General features: G+C 38.8%; 1 protein-coding gene across 3 annotated transcripts; it reads right to left on the bottom strand.

Moving 5' to 3' along the window:
- Positions 1 to 1,651: 1,651 nt before the first annotated feature.
- Clec9a (C-type lectin domain containing 9A) lies at positions 1,652 to 16,317 on the bottom strand. 3 transcript variants are annotated; one of them, XM_021191494.2, is made up of 7 exons: positions 16,140 to 16,242; positions 14,831 to 14,911; positions 10,693 to 10,833; positions 9,887 to 9,960; positions 6,887 to 7,042; positions 5,227 to 5,348; positions 3,973 to 4,177 (listed from the first exon to the last, which is right to left on the bottom strand). In XM_021191494.2, the coding sequence occupies exons 1-7, from the start codon at positions 16,228 to 16,230 to the stop codon at positions 4,045 to 4,047; spliced, it is 798 nt and encodes a 265-aa protein (XP_021047153.1). In that variant the 5' UTR covers positions 16,231 to 16,242; the 3' UTR covers positions 3,973 to 4,044. The 3 variants fall into 3 exon arrangements, with proteins under 3 accessions (XP_021047154.1, XP_021047153.1, XP_021047155.1); XM_021191495.1 differs by lacking the exon at positions 9,887 to 9,960 and having other exon boundaries at positions 1,652 to 4,177; positions 6,887 to 7,038; positions 16,140 to 16,317; XM_021191496.2 differs by lacking the exon at positions 14,831 to 14,911.
- Positions 16,318 to 17,222: the final 905 nt, after the last annotated feature.

Raw genomic sequence — 17,222 nt, 5'->3', positions numbered from 1 at the left:
AAGATGAGAAAAGGGGGTGTGGTCCAACATTGCCTTTAGAAACACTTAAAAACATAAGAAGTGGTCATAAAATGAATTTGAGAAAAGGCTTTCTGGTAATAAAAGATGGAAACTACATGAGTTGGATTTCCTAGGATGAGAGGGAATGCGAAGACGTTTTTATAGTCTCTGCTGTGTAGGTAATTGTGAATAAACTGCAGGAAGAGTCACACAGAGAACATGGCCTTTCCCATAGAATGAACTCCCTCGGGTACACAATGAGCTATTTCTTTTCCTGAGGATATTGAGCACTCTCAGGACTTATCAGCAGGAAACAGGTCAGGAGCCTGGTGACAGCAGGAAGTTTGTGAAGGGTAATGGGCAGCTTTTACGTGGGGAATACAAACAGATTACAAACTTGTTACAATTGTGGGTGGTTGCCCTGGGGCTAGCCTTAATGTTTGGGAGTCAAGTGCAGTTTTTGAAAGATACAAAAAATATGTATATATAAAATAAAAATGGCATGGGATTTAAGATAGACAAAATCCACTCTATGAATAGATCTTTAGAGTCTAACACCAAGCTTATTATTCCATCAATATTATTACCTTAGTATTTTATTGGTGCATTTAGTGTTCAGTACTATTTTATATGTTGTCAATCACAGAATTATTATTTTTCTTTTTTAAAAAAGTTCACTCATTGAGATGGATTAAAAGCACCTAATTCATCATTGGTAGGATTAGGGCATTAAACTGGTCCTCTTGTGGCTAATTACCGAACAGGTAGGCTGGATCACTGACAGCCTGCAGTGAGAACTCTCCCTACCGCTCCATCTGGGTAAGTGCAACATGGCTGCCTGGAACAGTGTACTCACCTGTGCTAGCTGCACTGCCCACAAATCTCTGGCTTGTAAATACAGCCCCGTATATGTACAGGGTGGATAACATCAGCCGCAGGATGTTTGCATTCAGTTTCCTTGTACTTTTTTGGGAAGAATTGTCAATGCTTCCCATCCTTTCTCTAAACATAGCCGGATGGCAAGCCTTTGAAGAAGCTCAGAGACAAACAGTCTTCACTGTTAAAATCACCATTGTTCCTCTGTTTTCCAGATTAGTATATTTAGCTACCAACTGACAGCTGTGAAAACCAAGCAGCCTACAACCTTTACAGTCTGTGGGCTCTTGACTCTCCCAGGATCAGCAGAAAACGAAAGAAATTTCTTTTCCATTTTTTGAGTGTGTGTGTGTGTGTGTGTGTGTGTGTGTGTGTGTGTTGCTTCCACCTTTTAAACACCTCATCAATGTAAATAAATAAAAACAAGACAAATACATGATCATCTCATTGCTGCAGGACCATAGCCACTGAAAAATGACTTCAAGTCAAAGGAAACTTAGTTTCCTTTAAATAATTTCTGCTACTTCAGTTAATTAGGTTTTATTATTTTTCCAATTTTTATTAGATATTTTCTTCATTTACATTTCAAATGCTATCCTAAAGTCCTCTATACCCTCCCTCCACCCTTCTCCCCTACCCACCCACTATTATTGCTATCATCATTTTCATTATTGTTATTTATCTAAGTTATGCCTTTTTAATGTAAAGGGAAAGATGAAAATATTGTACCTCTCAGCTTCTTTTTGTCAGAATAAAAGACTAGATACAATCATATTGAATTTATCAAATATTTATTAAGAGCATGTTATATAGTATGATTTAGAGATGACACATGATAGGTACGGAACATGATAACCATAATTAGCTAATTTTTCTTCTGGTAGATAGCACTCATTTTCATTCATCCTTTCCTATCTAAAATATCATTTTCTATAGCTTGCATATAACATTTGGACAGTGCTGTCAAGCAGTATTTTGAAGTGAATCGTATTACAGTTTTATAGCAGGGAGGTTGAGGCACGGAGACAGGCAGTTAAAAGTGCTAGGTTGTTCATCTTGTCAGTGCAGACTGAGCCATTTGATCTGTGAGCAACAGAGTGGAAGGCTCCACCTACACAACGGGACATGCTGATGTCCACACTAATCCTTCCCCTATGTGAAGTTCTAAGAGTTCCTTTCCCAGCAGAACTCTCCAGTCTGAAAAGCACAGTCCAACACCATAGACACAAGATGCCCTGGTTCCTTCTGAGGCAGATCAGAGGGACTCAATGACTCTACAGCTTTGGGGCAGAAGTTAAACCCTGTTATATGTTCATTTTTATTAAGCGCTGTTAAGTGCTATTCGAATTGTTTTATTAGGTTTTATTAAGTATTTATTGTAAACACACTTTTCTTGTCTGTGAATGTGAATTCAAGCTACCAGCCCAGCAGCCTTTTTACTAACGTCTGGACAGACTACCCTCATGACAGTCCAGCCAGCAGCTTGGGCACTTTACTCTGAAGCCCCTCTAGCTACTGAAGAATAGCACCAACCCATAGCTGAAGAGATGTTCCAGTTGTGACTGCTCCCCACAACTGGAATAGCCAATGGAAAGCAGTACTATTAACTAAGCAAGGGAAGCCTTTTGGCAAATTGTCCAAGGTCCAGCCTGTCCTGCAGTTGTTCTCATTCAGGTCAGAGGGGGAGCACTTACAACCATGAATCTAGGGAAGATCTGTGACTGTGTAAACAAGAGTCTGTGCTGTGATTGGTGCAAACACAGTCCTTGAAGGGCTACTGTGAAGGTGCAGACACCCGCACTACACCCTCTTCTTATCTAATTAAATGAGCTGTTTGGTTCAGTTTTAGAGTCAGGCAGGACACCCCCTCCTCTGTCATTCCTGATGCTGTAACATTAGCACCAATAAAAGACTTCCCGAATGGTCCTTTTTTGCCTCCTTTGCCCTGAGCTGCTTACACAAAGAGAAGATGCAGAAGCACAAGATGGGAGCAAAGGCAAGCAAGCAGAGCAAGCAGCTCTAGTGGTGACAGCAGTCACTGTGGCAGTCAAGAGACAAGGGAACAGCTGAAAAATTCCAGAGAGGGGCCATGGCAGAAAGGATGGGCAGCAGAAACAGAGAGACTGAGGAATGGTAGAGTCAGAGAAATGAGAGAAGGCAGAAAAGCAAAGCTGAGTAAAGACAGAAGACTGTGGCCAACCAGGAAGGAGAAACATGGGCTTGGGGACCTGGAAGAGTGCCAAGCAGCTGCAGTCTTTGGAACCAAGGATCACAGAAAACCTATGCTGAGAGCTGTAACACTAACAGCCAACAAGGGCTGCTGGGAGATTCCTGCATTCTAGACCAGAGGACTGTAATAGTAGTTACTGCAGAGTTAATGCCCCACCATCCTAAAGCTATCCAAGAGCTATAACACTAGTGGGAGCTGCTTGCTGCTACTGACGGCTGTCTGATGTTGCTGCTAAAGGTCAGGGATTGCAAAAGCTGCCAAGACTGGGAGCCAGTAGTGATTAAAACGAAAAGCTATAAGCCTTCAACCTGAGCACTCAGATCCCGGAGCAATAGCCCCCTAGCTCCAAGGGTTAGAAACTGTAAATCTCTAGATCTGTGAGGTCATCCCCCAGGCCCTGGGCCTCAGAGGAAGTTTAAAAACACTGGAGGTTCCCATTCTGCTCATTTTTACCTAGAGCCAAAGGACCCGTGGTGTATGATTGGTGCTAATGTTACAGCCTAGAAATCCATCTCTCCTCTCAGTGTGTGAGCTTATGATATATAATTACTGGAAGCTGACCTGAAGAAAATTTTGTCAGTTGTAAGTATAGTAGATAGAATTGTTTACTAAAAGTACAAACCAGGGATTACTGTAAAAACTCCCACAAGGACAGCTAGATTTCCGTGTGGTATGGATAGTCACTTTGGATTTTCAAACACACAGGAAATGATTTTTCTCTTCTTTGTTCTCACTGAGTCAGGTCTTCTGTAGCTCTAAATCAATTTTCTCCTTGGCACAATGGACAAGGTCAACTGAAACCTGCAAAGCGTTACAGAATATTGCCAAGAGTAAATAAAAAGCAAGTTTGCCTTCAGAGTCTCCCATCCATCTCTTCCTGCGTTTGCTCTTTGACCTCTTTCAAACACTGTGTAACAAGTAGCATTGAGTTGTATCTTTCAGATGCAGGATCCAAATGCCTTCTTCTCGCAGATAAAATATTTCCAGCTACTGCACTTATCTGAGATGAGAGTATGATCTTTGAGGTATCCACAGATTTGGCTGGCTGATGGCCGTCTCTCTGTTGGCAACCTGAAAAGGTGAGGTAGCTTCTCAGGTTAGGGGTTAGATTTGAAGGAGACAGTGGTATTTGAGAGGGAAACCCTCCAGAGATGCTGTTGGATTTACTTTAGTTTGCTTTCATGTGGTACCCTTCCGTGGTGGCTTTATCCTCCTTCAAGTAGCATCTATTAAGTTTTACTAAGAATATGTTGATATAATTTGAACAAATAGTTTCTAAAGAAAACCAAGCCATGTGTGCATAAAGGTAGGGGGGAGAGTCAATGTGTTTCTCTTGGCTCTGTTCTCAAAATACTAAAGGCACTTGGTTGTACCCACTAAGCGCCATTCTTATCTGGAAAGCTCAATATAGAAATCGATCAATAGTTATCAGTCTTTTGACCAGAAAGTTTTCTCAGCATTCAGTTATACAAAGGACTAGCATTTTGTTGGATTATGAAAACAACTTTATAAAGGATATCGTAGGAGGACTGATAAGAAGATTCAGAAGATGTTCAGGATATTTTTTTGTTAACTTGACACAAAACCTGAAGTCATCTATGAGAAGGGAACCTCAATTAAGAAAATACAGGCAGACCTGTAAGGCCTTTTCTCAGTTAGTGATTGATGTGGGAGAGCTCAGCTCACTGTGGTGTTGTCTTTCCTTGGCTGGAAAGTCTGGGTTCCTAAGAAAGCAGGCTGAGAAAGTCATGAGGAGTAAGCCAGTAAGCCGTACCCCTCTACGGCCTCTGTATCAGTTCCTGCCTCCAGGTTTGAGCCCTGCTTGAGTTCTTGTCCTTACTTCCCTTGGTGATGAACAGCAATGTGGACTTGTAAACAAAATAAACCCATTCCTCCCAAACTTGCTTTTGGTCACCGTGTTTTATCACAGCAATAGAAAACCTAACTAAGAGAGCAGCAATAAAAACAAGTCTTAAGTATACTAGTCATAATTCCAATCAAGATCCTGTAAAAGTATCAGGCTTCTATGCCTTCTGGAGGAAACACAAGATACAAAGTAACCTTTTACAATTTCTTCACATTCCTGGCTTTTCCTTGTAATGTCTCCTTCACAGACTTACAAGTCAGAGAGAGGAGAAGAGCCATCTTCCCAGAACCAAGATCCACTGAGTCCATCTTGAAACATTCCTACCCAATATTCATCTCCTCTTTTGAGCTTCCCCATACTGTGGCTGATAAACTCCTACATGAAAAAAAAAAAGACACAAACTATAAATGAAGAAAAGTAAATACCTGTGCAATATAAAGGTCTAAATTTTGTCTCATCAGAAATAAATGAGAACTTGAGTGTTAAAATAAAAGAGGAGACATTAAAGTGGACAGACACACCGCAAACACACACCACACATATACCACATGCACACACATCACACAACCCACACACATAGACACACACACACCACATGCCCGCACATACATGCACAAACACCACACCACACATGCACATATCCACCACAAACACACATTATGCACACAGACATTCACATATTATTCAGGCACATCACACCACATACACCACACACACTGCATATACCCCCCACACACACACACACCACCATACCATACCACACCACACATACCACACATGCACACACACACACACACACACACACACACACACGTTTTTTGTTGTTGTATAGTCAGTATGCTGTGTTAAATTCTATGGAAAATATATGCATCTGGAATTAAAGTTTTAATGGATTTAGAGTCTGTCAGATAGCATATTAAAGCAAAGTAAGTTTTATATTGGCCCTTCACTATCAATAGCAAAACTTAGCCTACTTCATTCACCACCATGTGGATCATCCCCCCCCCCAATGATACCTTAATGCATGAAATTTTGGAGAGTCCAGCCATAGCTCACTATGAGGACATTTTGTTAGATGAAACATGTTTTATTTTGCAAAAAAATAAGTTTGTAAACAATTCTAATAATGTTGTTTAAAGCTTCTTGGTTTACTGCATATTCTTAATATTTCCCATTGTTCTTATAAAACCGAACCTTAGTGACCATTTTGTTAGAGTGAGAAACAACTAGTTATGAATTCCATTTCAGAGATTCTGTTTAATGGTAAAATACTTTCAAGAGACATTGCACTGTTTACTCATTCAAGATCCTGGTAAGCTCGGTTAGAAAGCTTACCGCTTCATTTATCAAATGCTCACTCTTATTAAGCTGATGCATTTCATGATATTAGTTCAGGTTTAAATCTTTGTAACTTTTGTCTGTCTTTGAAACAGGATCTTTATACGCAGGCCACAAATTCAAACTTCCCCTGCCTCAGCCCTTCGTGTACCGGATTTACATGCATGTGTCAATACATGCAGATTGGGACTTCAGTTTTCATTGTTCCATTTCTTCCTGTGCATTGTAGATTATTTTGTTTCCTGCAGCATCGAACGCGATACATTTAAGAACATCCACAGTTGGGATGTACACGGGGATCATGCCACAGCTCAGTAACCCTCTTCCTCCTCCGATCTGCATTAACTAAGGCACACACAATCTGTGCTCCTCACTTTCTGGAAAACCAACTTCATTTTCACTTCTCCAATTAAATGGGGAAAAAAATCATGTGAACCTCTACACTGTCTCTTTACATTTTTTTATACTAAAAATATACTACTTCTATGGTAAATGAAGGAATTCTATCATATGAGAATCTGTACTTCATTTTAATGAGTAACATAGTATTTCAAAATGACATGAACAGTCTTTACCATTTCTTCTTTGCTGTCTATTTGAAGGAGACCATCACCCTCTTTTAAACAGTTCTTCGTACTGTTGTTCCATGTTCCCCAGCGCTCAAAGACATAGTAACAACTTTTTCCATTCTGAATCCAGTTGTGTGGACAAGGGCTACAGTCATTACCTTCAAAATATAAACATTTTCTTGATTGTCATCAATGTACAAAATTGGCATCCTAACTCCCTCAAAGTTACCAAATGCTACCCAGGAAGCAGAAACTATCCATCCAGCTTCTCTGAGGCTGACAGGGATAAGGCCCTGAGGTCCATATTTCACACACCAAAGCAGACCTGGCTTTCAGATTCTCTTAACATTCCTCAGTACCTACCAGTCAGACCCCTTCCCCAACCCTGAATTTTCCAGCCCAGAGGCTGGGCTGCCCTTCTCCTGTAGGATCTGTCTCTGCCTCTCTCTGTCTCTCTGTCTCTGTTCCCCTCTGTCTCTATCAGTCTCTGCCTTTCTCATCCTCTCTCTTCTCCTCCTCCTCCTCCTCCTCCTCCTCCTCCTCCTTCCTTCCTTCCTTCCCCTCTCTGATCACATACTTTCTCTCCTCCCCTCTCTCCCTCCCAGTGTTGACTTTTCTGGCCTCAGCCCTTAGGGCTACTGAACTCGCCAGAGAGCAGCTTCCCCGAAAACCTGAATTTATACTTTTGATTCGACTTGAATTGGCTCGTTTTGCTGGTGGAGAAATAACTTATCATCACACACAACAAGATTATATAATTTCCACCCAAAATAGCTCTCTAATAATTAGTTTCATTTAAATTCAATGTGGAGATGGCTTTACCCAAATCTTTCCTTCTATATCAAAATTCATTTTTTTTTTTTTTGTTTCTTCCACTGAAGCATGGAATGAGCTGAGAAGTAAGCCTTGAATTGATGTTTTAATTCTGAGGCTTAAGCAAATAAATATTTCATGTGTAAAGGAGAGAACTGTTAATGCACAAAAAGGATGGCTTGAAAACAAAAAAGTGAGAACTGAGCATTACAAAGAAACAGCATTTCAGTACTTCACAATAACTAAGAATCAAGCCTTAATATTAATGCTTTTTAAGGAACATGTCTTAAGAAAGAAAATATTCAAAACAGTGAGGGTTTGGCTGAGGGGTTCTAGCATAGTCTTAAGGAGGAAGGCAGAGACACTCATAGAACACTGGTTACTAAAAAGCACCATTCCATGTGTGGTGAGAAACACTTCGGCACAAGTGGCTTTCCAGGATGAGTACTAACTAAGTCCTTAAGATTTTCAGTAGCCGGCGTGTTTGGAATCAGTGCTAATCAGCATGCTGAGCACTGTGAAGTCACAGCAGGGTTAATGCTGAAATAGTGTGTTGAAGGTTAGAGAACAGGATGGATTAGCAGATTATCAGTGTTGATGGCTCAGAGGAGGACCTGATTCATGCTTATAACAACTTGTTATGTATGAGATCAGTGTCGACAATGACTCTGCAAATGTTTTATTGTTGTTTCTACTTAAATGTTCAATTAGAATGAACTACGTAGACTAAAGTGATGACTCGGAAACTAAAAGCACATATTGCTCTTGATACAAGAGATGATCCTAGCATCTAAGTTGGGTAGCTTACAGCTACCTGGAAGTCCAGTTACAGGAGGATCTGGTGTCTTTGGCCTCATCTGGCACTTACATTCACATATCCATACTCTCACAGAGATACCCTCTCACACATACACACACTTAAATAAACCTTATTTTAAAAAGAAAAGAAAAAAATAGTAGATTTTTCTTTTCACACAGTTTAAAACTCAAACGGGGTTTTCTAGAGAAAATTTAACATTCTAACTAAGTATTAAGCCACCACTGAATATTTAACAAACTGCAAAGCAGGTAATAATACACTTTTAAGTTTAAAACTATTCATAAGGTAAAAAATGAATTAATTCTATAAGCTTGTTAGAAGAAAGTGAGTTTTACATGTTTTGATAAATAGTCTTATTACCAAGATCAGTTTTTATGCTTAATTATTTACAGAAAGAATCTAAAGCAAGAGCCAAATTAAGTGAATTGCACTGTTTGGAGATAGAGTTGAAAATAGGCCTAGGTTTGAGTGACCGGATGAAGTATATTGTTGATTTTTTAAAGCCTAGCCTAGGAATCACACACATCCCATTTGATCTTGATTTGAGCTTGTCTTAGCTGAACATGTGAGAGATGTCAGTTGTTTCAACATTTCCCAGGATGTTTGGTGTACAAGACACTGAACTAAAGAGCAACCAGTTTGTCACACTTATCAGCTGTGAAGGGCCAGAAAGAGCTCAGTGCTATAGCTGTTGTGTTGTATAAAACTAGAGAAAGATGGAGGGTGGCTCCGCGGTCCCATGCTGAGGCATCCCTTACCCCCTTACCCCTGAGGTGCCAACCACAGGACACTCAACACATAATGGAACAGTGTAGAATAGGGTTTATTCAGGGCATGGTGAGAGTTGAGAGGGTAGCAGAGACAGAGAAAGGGAGAGAGAGAGAGAGAGAGAGAGAGAGAGAGAGAGAGAGAGAGAGAGAGAGGGGGAGAGAGAGAGAGAGAGAGAGAGAGAGAGAGAGAGAGAGAGAGAGAGAGAGAGAGAGAGAGAGAGAGAGAGAGAGAGAGAGAGAGGGGGAGGAAGGGGAGAGAGGGGGGAGAGAGGGGGGAAGAGACAAGAGGACAGAGAAGAAGCAAGAAGGCAAGAGAGCAAGAGAGAGCAAAGGGGGCAAGGAGCCCCTTTTATAGTGAGTCAGGCATACTTGGCTGTTGCCAGGTAACTGTGGTGAGGCCTAGATGAAATGCTAACATTCGCCCCCCACCTTCCATTTTGGTTTAATTAAAAAAGAAAAAAATTAGAAAGAGGTGATGGTGGAGCAGGAATAGGGTCGTCATGATCTTTAGCTATTTCCTGCTGCCTTTGGGGTACCATGTCTCTAGGAAACCTAGGAAAATGGGTATGGGGATGTTGGTCCAGTCTTGGGAGAGTTGGCTCTTTCCTTGCTGTCCAGGATCTGTGGAACCATCTGTGGATAGGTCTGAAGAACTGGTCCAGTAGAAGCATCTGTGCCTGTGAGAGAAGATTGGATCATCTAGGCAATAGCCCTCAGCAACATGAAGCATTCAGCTAATCCTTTAGGGACCTGAACTCTGACCAAATGGGGATGGATAGATAGATAGATAGATAGATAGATAGATAGATAGATAGATAGATTCTTAGTTTTGTCACAGATAATGATTTCAAGACAATCTGAAACAGAGCAGGAGATTATAAAAGAGTCTTTAAAATAGACTTTAATAAGCATGAAAGCTAGAAGTAAGAGAGGCCCTGAGAGACAAGTCACTTGAAAACTTCCCTAAAGCTGAGCTGCCAAAATAAGGCATATCCAAGTATAGGTACAGTGTTCTCTAAGAGAACCACAAGCAACTGTCCTCACACGGGCCCTCTATGCCATTCTGCTGGCTCTTTAGAATTATAGCCCATAACATTTTTAAGAAATCTTCACATTTTGATAAGTGAGACTATCAGGAGGCTCTGAAGATGCCTTGGGTGGAATTACAATCTTATAAAGTCAAAGCAGGAACCACTAGGGTTACACATGGGGTTCAGTACAAGTCCTTTCCCTGTAAATAAGATTTCTGGCCAGGTTCCTAGAAAATTGCAGGTTTACAGCTGAAGGGAGAATAGCTTCCATCCCAGGATGCTGAGGCAAGAGAGTCACACATTAGAGAGCAGCCATGGTGAGTTCTGGCCAGCCGAGGCTATAAGACACGCAAAGCAAACCAACCATCTGTCAGTTACCTGGATGGAGAGACCTCTGCAGTAAGGCTTGGCAGTATTCCAGTGTGTGTTTCCTCTGCTGCTGTGTAAGGTTCAGCAATGTTGTGTTCTGTTGGTTGAGTCTTTCCTGCTGCTCCATGACAAGAGAGGACACCTGGAAGACTATAAGAAGGGTGAGCATTCTCCATTAAATATATAATTAAAAGCAATCTTCCAGCATGGATAAAAGGAAGCATCCATGAGGATGAAGGCATAATTTATCTGGCTTTGTTTTCTTTAATTTAAAATATACATTATTCAAGAATCAAGTGCTACAAATTCCACAAAAAGAAAAAAAAAAAAAAAAAAAAAAAAAGTGGTCTTGGCCATCCCTTCCCATAACTCAACCAGTCTCACTCCCCAAAAGTAGGGAAATTTATCAAGTTGTTTTAATAGATTTTTCCAAAGAGATATTTTAATTAAAAAATTAATCAATATAAAACTTCTCTTCAGCTTTTTTATGAAAAGGGTAGGAGCCTGTCTATATGATGGTGAACATTTGATTTTATTACTTAAGTGTATTTTACTCTTCATTCCTTAAGTACACAAAAAGTTTCCCTCATTGACTCATTATAACAGGGAAGCAAGTGTGGTGGTCTTACCTCATTTTACACATTTGAAAGCTGTTCTCAAGATGAGTGGCTATGTCAAAATTTCATGGACATTTAAATTTCATTCAGTATCTCTAAGTTACCCTCCATGCATGCCATTGTACACAGTGCTTCAAGGTTATCTGTCTTACAGCTAGCTCTCTCTCTATGTTTGAGATCAAAATTCTCTTCACAGTCATAAACAGTTTGGATGTACTTTCTTGTCTGTAAATGTCTGAGTCAGGGTTTCTACTCCTGCACAAACGTCATGACCAAGAAGCAGTTGGGGAGGAAAGGGTTTATTCTGCTTACATTTTCCACATTGCTGTTTATCACCAAAGGAAATCAGGACTAGAACTCAAGCAGGTCAGAAAGCAGAAGCTGATGCAGAAGCCATGGAGGGATGTTCTTTACTGGCTTGCTTCCCAGGCTTGCTCAGCCTGCTCTCTTATAGAATTCAAGACTACCAGCCCAGAGATGGTCCCACCCACCCCTTGATCACTAATTGAGAAAATGCCCCACAGCTGGATCTCATGGAGGCATTTCCCCAACTAAAGCTACTTTCTCTGTGATAACTCCAGCTGTGTCAAGTTGACACAAAACTAACCAGTACAGTAAATGTGTGATTATAGACTTTGTAAACACCACACTCTTCATTGGCTTTCTAGTATGTGCCTTTGTTCCCTTGTGCCAGTCAGGCTGAGTCGTGCATCTGAAGTTCACACAAGTCATGATGCAAGCTTGTTAATGGTGTAGCTTATAACTGTGGGTCTGAATATTTGGGGACCAGAATGTGACTAACTTGTCAGCATTGTTTATTGATAGCATGCTGGATGGTTTGCCCTTTATTTTAATGAGACCCTGAGAGATGCCTTCTGCTGAGGTAGGCTGCCTAGTCTCAGCATTTTGTCTTTTACCTGTGTTTCTGTATTTTCTATATTCTTTTTCACATTTAAAAAATTATATATTTCTTCTACATTATCTTCTAGCTCACTGGATTTTTGTTGGTGGTGGTTTTCATTGCTAGATACAAAACCCAGAACTCTGTGCCCACCACACAAGAGCTCTACACTGAGGTAAAGCCCCACACTTTCACCTATTTCTCAGCTAGGTTGATATATGAAACCCTTCAATGTGGGGAGGCCAAGTGACTGCTGTTGCAGGTTGTTAAAACATACACACAAGAATAGCTGCCACACATCTCTACGATTTGAATGGTAGAACCAGATATGTTTTCATGCATACATTCATTGTAGTAAGCATCTTTACAATTGAGACAATGGCTGTATCAACCACAGAAGCTTCCTGTCTTTGTTTTTTAACTAGAATTTGATTCTGGGGCAGTTGAAATTTTGTATGTGGTTATAAGAAATAATAAATTCCATCATTTCTTAGCCCAATTTCCACCACATGAAACCATCTTTAAAACTTGAGTTCAGTTTCACAACTAGGATATCAACATTGGTGACAATATAGCATGGCACTTCTCCATCACCATGTAGATCTAGTAGACTGCCCTTTTATGAATATGGTCCATTCCCCTCCTGGCTTTACATGTACTAGTTCAGTGGTTTTATCATTATAATGGTATTATAAAAATATGATATTATATTTTAAGGTCTTTTTTCTCCTCTCAGGATGCTCTCCTGGAGATTTACCTGGATAGTTAGATAAATTAATAAACTAATTGTATTTTTATTATTGAAAATATTTCTTTGACCATAATTACCACAGTTGTTTAACCATTCATTCACCAAAGGATATCTTGGTTGTTTTGTTGTTTAGGTATCACAAACAAATTAAGGTGAGATATACAGGTATGTTCAGGTTTTAGTGAACAAAAGCTTCTATTTTTCTGAGGTGAGTGTTTAGGGGTACAATTCTTGGGTAGTAAAAAGATCAAGTTTTAATAAAAATCACTGCCCTGTTCTTCTAGGGACTGTATCACCGTCAGTCCTACCAGGAATGACTTCACAGCCCTACCTGAGATTCAGCTTCACAGACCCATCAAACATGTCGTGTCACTGGTTTAGACAATCAGCTCTCTGATGCATGTAATATGCCTCACTAGGGTTTTAGATATTTTTTTTGTCCCAATAGCTAAAGACATTAAATCTTGTTTTCATGCTTGCCTGACACTTCCTTATATTGTTTGGAGAAATGTGTTGTCATGTCATTTTTCCATCTGACAACTAAATGGCGTGGTTGCTTGCTGAGTTCTTAAAGAGTTTTATCAACTTTGGGCTCAAGTTTATCACTGGGTATGTGGCTTGTATGTTCAGCCACTTTTATGTTAAAGTAGGTGTATCTCATCAGCTTTTACTTTTATTAATTACTTGTTAAATCTTAGATCTAAGAACTCTGTATATACTTGGAGAATGAATTTCTCCCCTTTTTTGTTGTTGTTGTTTCTACTTTGATTTGGACACTACCTAGAGTTAGGAGTAAAGAGCTAATATTCTTTATAATATTAATAACCTGGTATCGATAGTAATTGAAATGTAATAATCTTCTTTATAGAAACTTGCGATATCCTTTTCACATTCTGATGAACTTTAATGGATGAACTCTATTTCAAGTCATATCTGCTTTGCTATTATACTCTGGATGGTATGGGGTGCATCAGATGGTAATAGACAGAGAACATGGCATAGGATTCATTAGATGGCAATGGACAGAGAACATGGCATTAAGTGCATCATATGGTAATAGACATGAGAATGGGAGACTTGTGCTTAGAGTTTTACTCTACATAAGAAGCAAATATTTGACCTTTATTGGTGTTTGAATTGTAATTAATTTTCAACAAGTTGGGAATAATGACTGAACAATGTTGTCTCCTTGAAAATTGGAACCAAATACTTCTAAATCTCCCAAACAAAATTACTGGATATATGATGCTACACACTGTAGCTAAAGGATGAGTTGGAAAAATGAAAATATACTGAATGAGCAGAAAGAAAACTGATCTCTTTAGAAATATTTTGTACTACAACGTTTTCAAATTAATACTGAATTGCCATATGGTGTTAAAGAAAACCCAGAAACACAAGAGGATGAGAGGCAGAGACAAGTGTGCACATTGGAAATGGCTACTCAAGCAGTGCTGGCTAACATCTAGTTTGTAATTGTTAAAATCCTGTGTCCACATGTGCAGAGTGCCCGTACATATGTGAATATAATTTGTAAATTATCTTTCAAAAGCTATAAATCATTTACAATCTATAAATGGATTGTTAACCTTCTGCCTTCATGGGAAACACCACATAAATACATCTCTACAGTGATACAGTGGTTCTAGAAAAATTAATTGCATTCTTTTAGGTAATTAATTTTACCAGACTCTTTTATCTCACCACGTGAACCCCCTCTTAATATAAGTCTAACTGACTTTATATCATTTATGTGTGCTTAAGTATATCTTAATTTATTTATTCATACATTTATACATGTGAACTTTTAAAATAATAATATGATTCATAACCCATTTATGTTAACAGTTAACAGTGAAGATATGCTTTTGTACTTACACTTGATGCCCAAGAAAATGGATGTTGCTAACAAGCCCACACAGACCACACAGGAAATCATCGTCACAACACATAATGTTCCTAAATGTGAAATCAGACAATGACATGAGTTAGAGAAAGTATTTTCAAGGTATATTGATGTCAGGATGAGTGGAAGGATTGGTCCTTCCTACTGGAGAAATACAAAGATTTGAAACTTTAAGAAAATCATTTCTTAAATTCTCTCAGATGAACCTTATAGTATGGGATATATCTGACTTGGAAAATATCAAATACAATAGATTTAATAACACCTCTCTCCAATCCTAATGTACACAATTGTGATTTCAAAAAATCAATTCCATTTGTCTGTCTGTCTGTCTACCTATCTAGTATTTTTCAATAATCTCACTAATACCAACCAGAAAACCTTCAATTCTTAACACGAAGACACCTGTTTTCAGCATCTCTTGAACATGATTCATTGAAGTATTTTTAATTTTAATGAGTAATTTAGAAAATGAACAAACATTTCCAGCTAATTTTACAACTTTTCCAGGAAAAAAGTGAGTGCTTTGGCTTATTACACTATTCATACTAATAAAAAAAAATTCTCCTTACATATTGTGATAGGCTTGAAAATGTCTTGCCTGAGATGACTCTGGGTCATCCCTGGAAACTTGAAATGGTGCTTTATGTGACAAAAGATATTTTGAAGCTAACACTATATTAGAGATCTGATACAGGAAAGCTAGCTTCACTTAGTTAATTTGTAACAAGTCAAGACTAAAGACTAATCAATGAAACTGCTTGGGAAAATATAATAAAATGCTTTTTAAGCCCACCCAATTATTTGTTATATGGTGTTATGTATGACACCTAGTTAATGAATTTAAAAAATGACAATAAAAATACACAAAAATTTATCTATTTGAAAATATTTTTGTGCTGTAGAGTTGTAAAAATAAAAAGTAGCATAAGATATAGAAATAGTTATCAAATACTAAAAACATAACTGCATCACCATAAAGACATTTTTTCTTAGTTTTTCAATATTTCTTACTATTTTTCAGATAATTTGCTGCCTGTTTTAAGTAAAAACTAAAATAATTTAAGGGGTATGATTGGTTTTACTTTTTGCAAATTGAGAGAGTATATCTCATTTCCTAATCCGAGTGCCCTTCACTTACTCCTCCATGATGATGAATGTATCAGGCACACTAGAATACGCTAAAGAGGTTATCTCAGATTAGCAGAAACACTTGGTTTTACCACAGTATACAAACAGAAAAAAATTATAGTTTTCTACTAATCATTATGAATTTATTACCTGAACATTTGCTAGGGGATGGACAGTTCTGAGAGGACTCTGAGGTAGGAATGTCCCACTGAAGAGAGGTATATATTTCTTCCTCATGCATGCTGAAGGTGCGTGGAGTGGTGAAGCAGTCTACATAGGAGACTGGCACAAAGAACTTCGGTTGTAGATAGGAGTAGGTTGGTACAAGAAATGGAACTGGCTACTTTTTCACAGTGGTAAAATGCAACAAGGATTAAGGTGCATCATCATCCAGAAAGTGGAACTTTTGAAGCTTATACTGAAACATAACTCAATAATGAAGAAATGAGAATTACTGAGCTCAAAATAGATACTACCAAATTAAACTGCTGCTCTGATTTCCCCGTGGTGTCAGACACTGGAGATAAGGGGCATAGTATGAACTTGCATTTGGTATAAACTATGAAGCACAAAGATGATGCAGCGAATAAAGATAAAGGCCATTAAATCTAGGCAAATCAACGTGTACATAGCTTTTGGATTTCCAAACAAGAAAGCTTAAGAGAGATTTCATCCTTAAATTTATTTCCAATCAGTCTGTTGATTAGGTTAATACTGACTGTTAATATAAGTAAACTTCAAAATACCAGTCGACACTGGCAACATTTAGATCTCCCTCATAGTTTGTACACAGAGATACTAGTTCTCCCAAAAGGGGCCTGGGTTTCTTTCATCTTCTGGAATATTGGGGCCATGGTGGGAAAGGGAAAGAAAAGGTGAAGAACCCACACTAGCTTCTTGAAAGCCATAATCTGGGAGTGTTGGGAATCACAGCCATTTCTATCCATTGTATTTCCTTACTGGACATGAAGGTTGGGTTTTCCCAGCAACGTTATCCAGAGGTAGTTTTGCTTTTGGAGGAGGAATCAATTTTTTAATGGATGGATGACCAGTTTCATCACATCCTGTGACTACAGCATTTGTACTCAGAAATCTGATCTCTTAGACACCATTTATTTCTAGGCTACTTGTCCTTATGCCCAAAGGTCATTTCTCACTTATGTATAGTCCATACAACTTACAAAACTGCATGTACTTTTATTTTTTTAGAGTATCACTGGATCAATAGTTCTT

Source organism: Mus pahari, chromosome 2 (assembly GCF_900095145.1).
Source record: "Mus pahari chromosome 2, PAHARI_EIJ_v1.1, whole genome shotgun sequence".
Classification (NCBI taxonomy): domain Eukaryota; kingdom Metazoa; phylum Chordata; class Mammalia; order Rodentia; family Muridae; genus Mus; species Mus pahari.
This window is presented reverse-complemented; position numbering and strand designations above follow the sequence as displayed.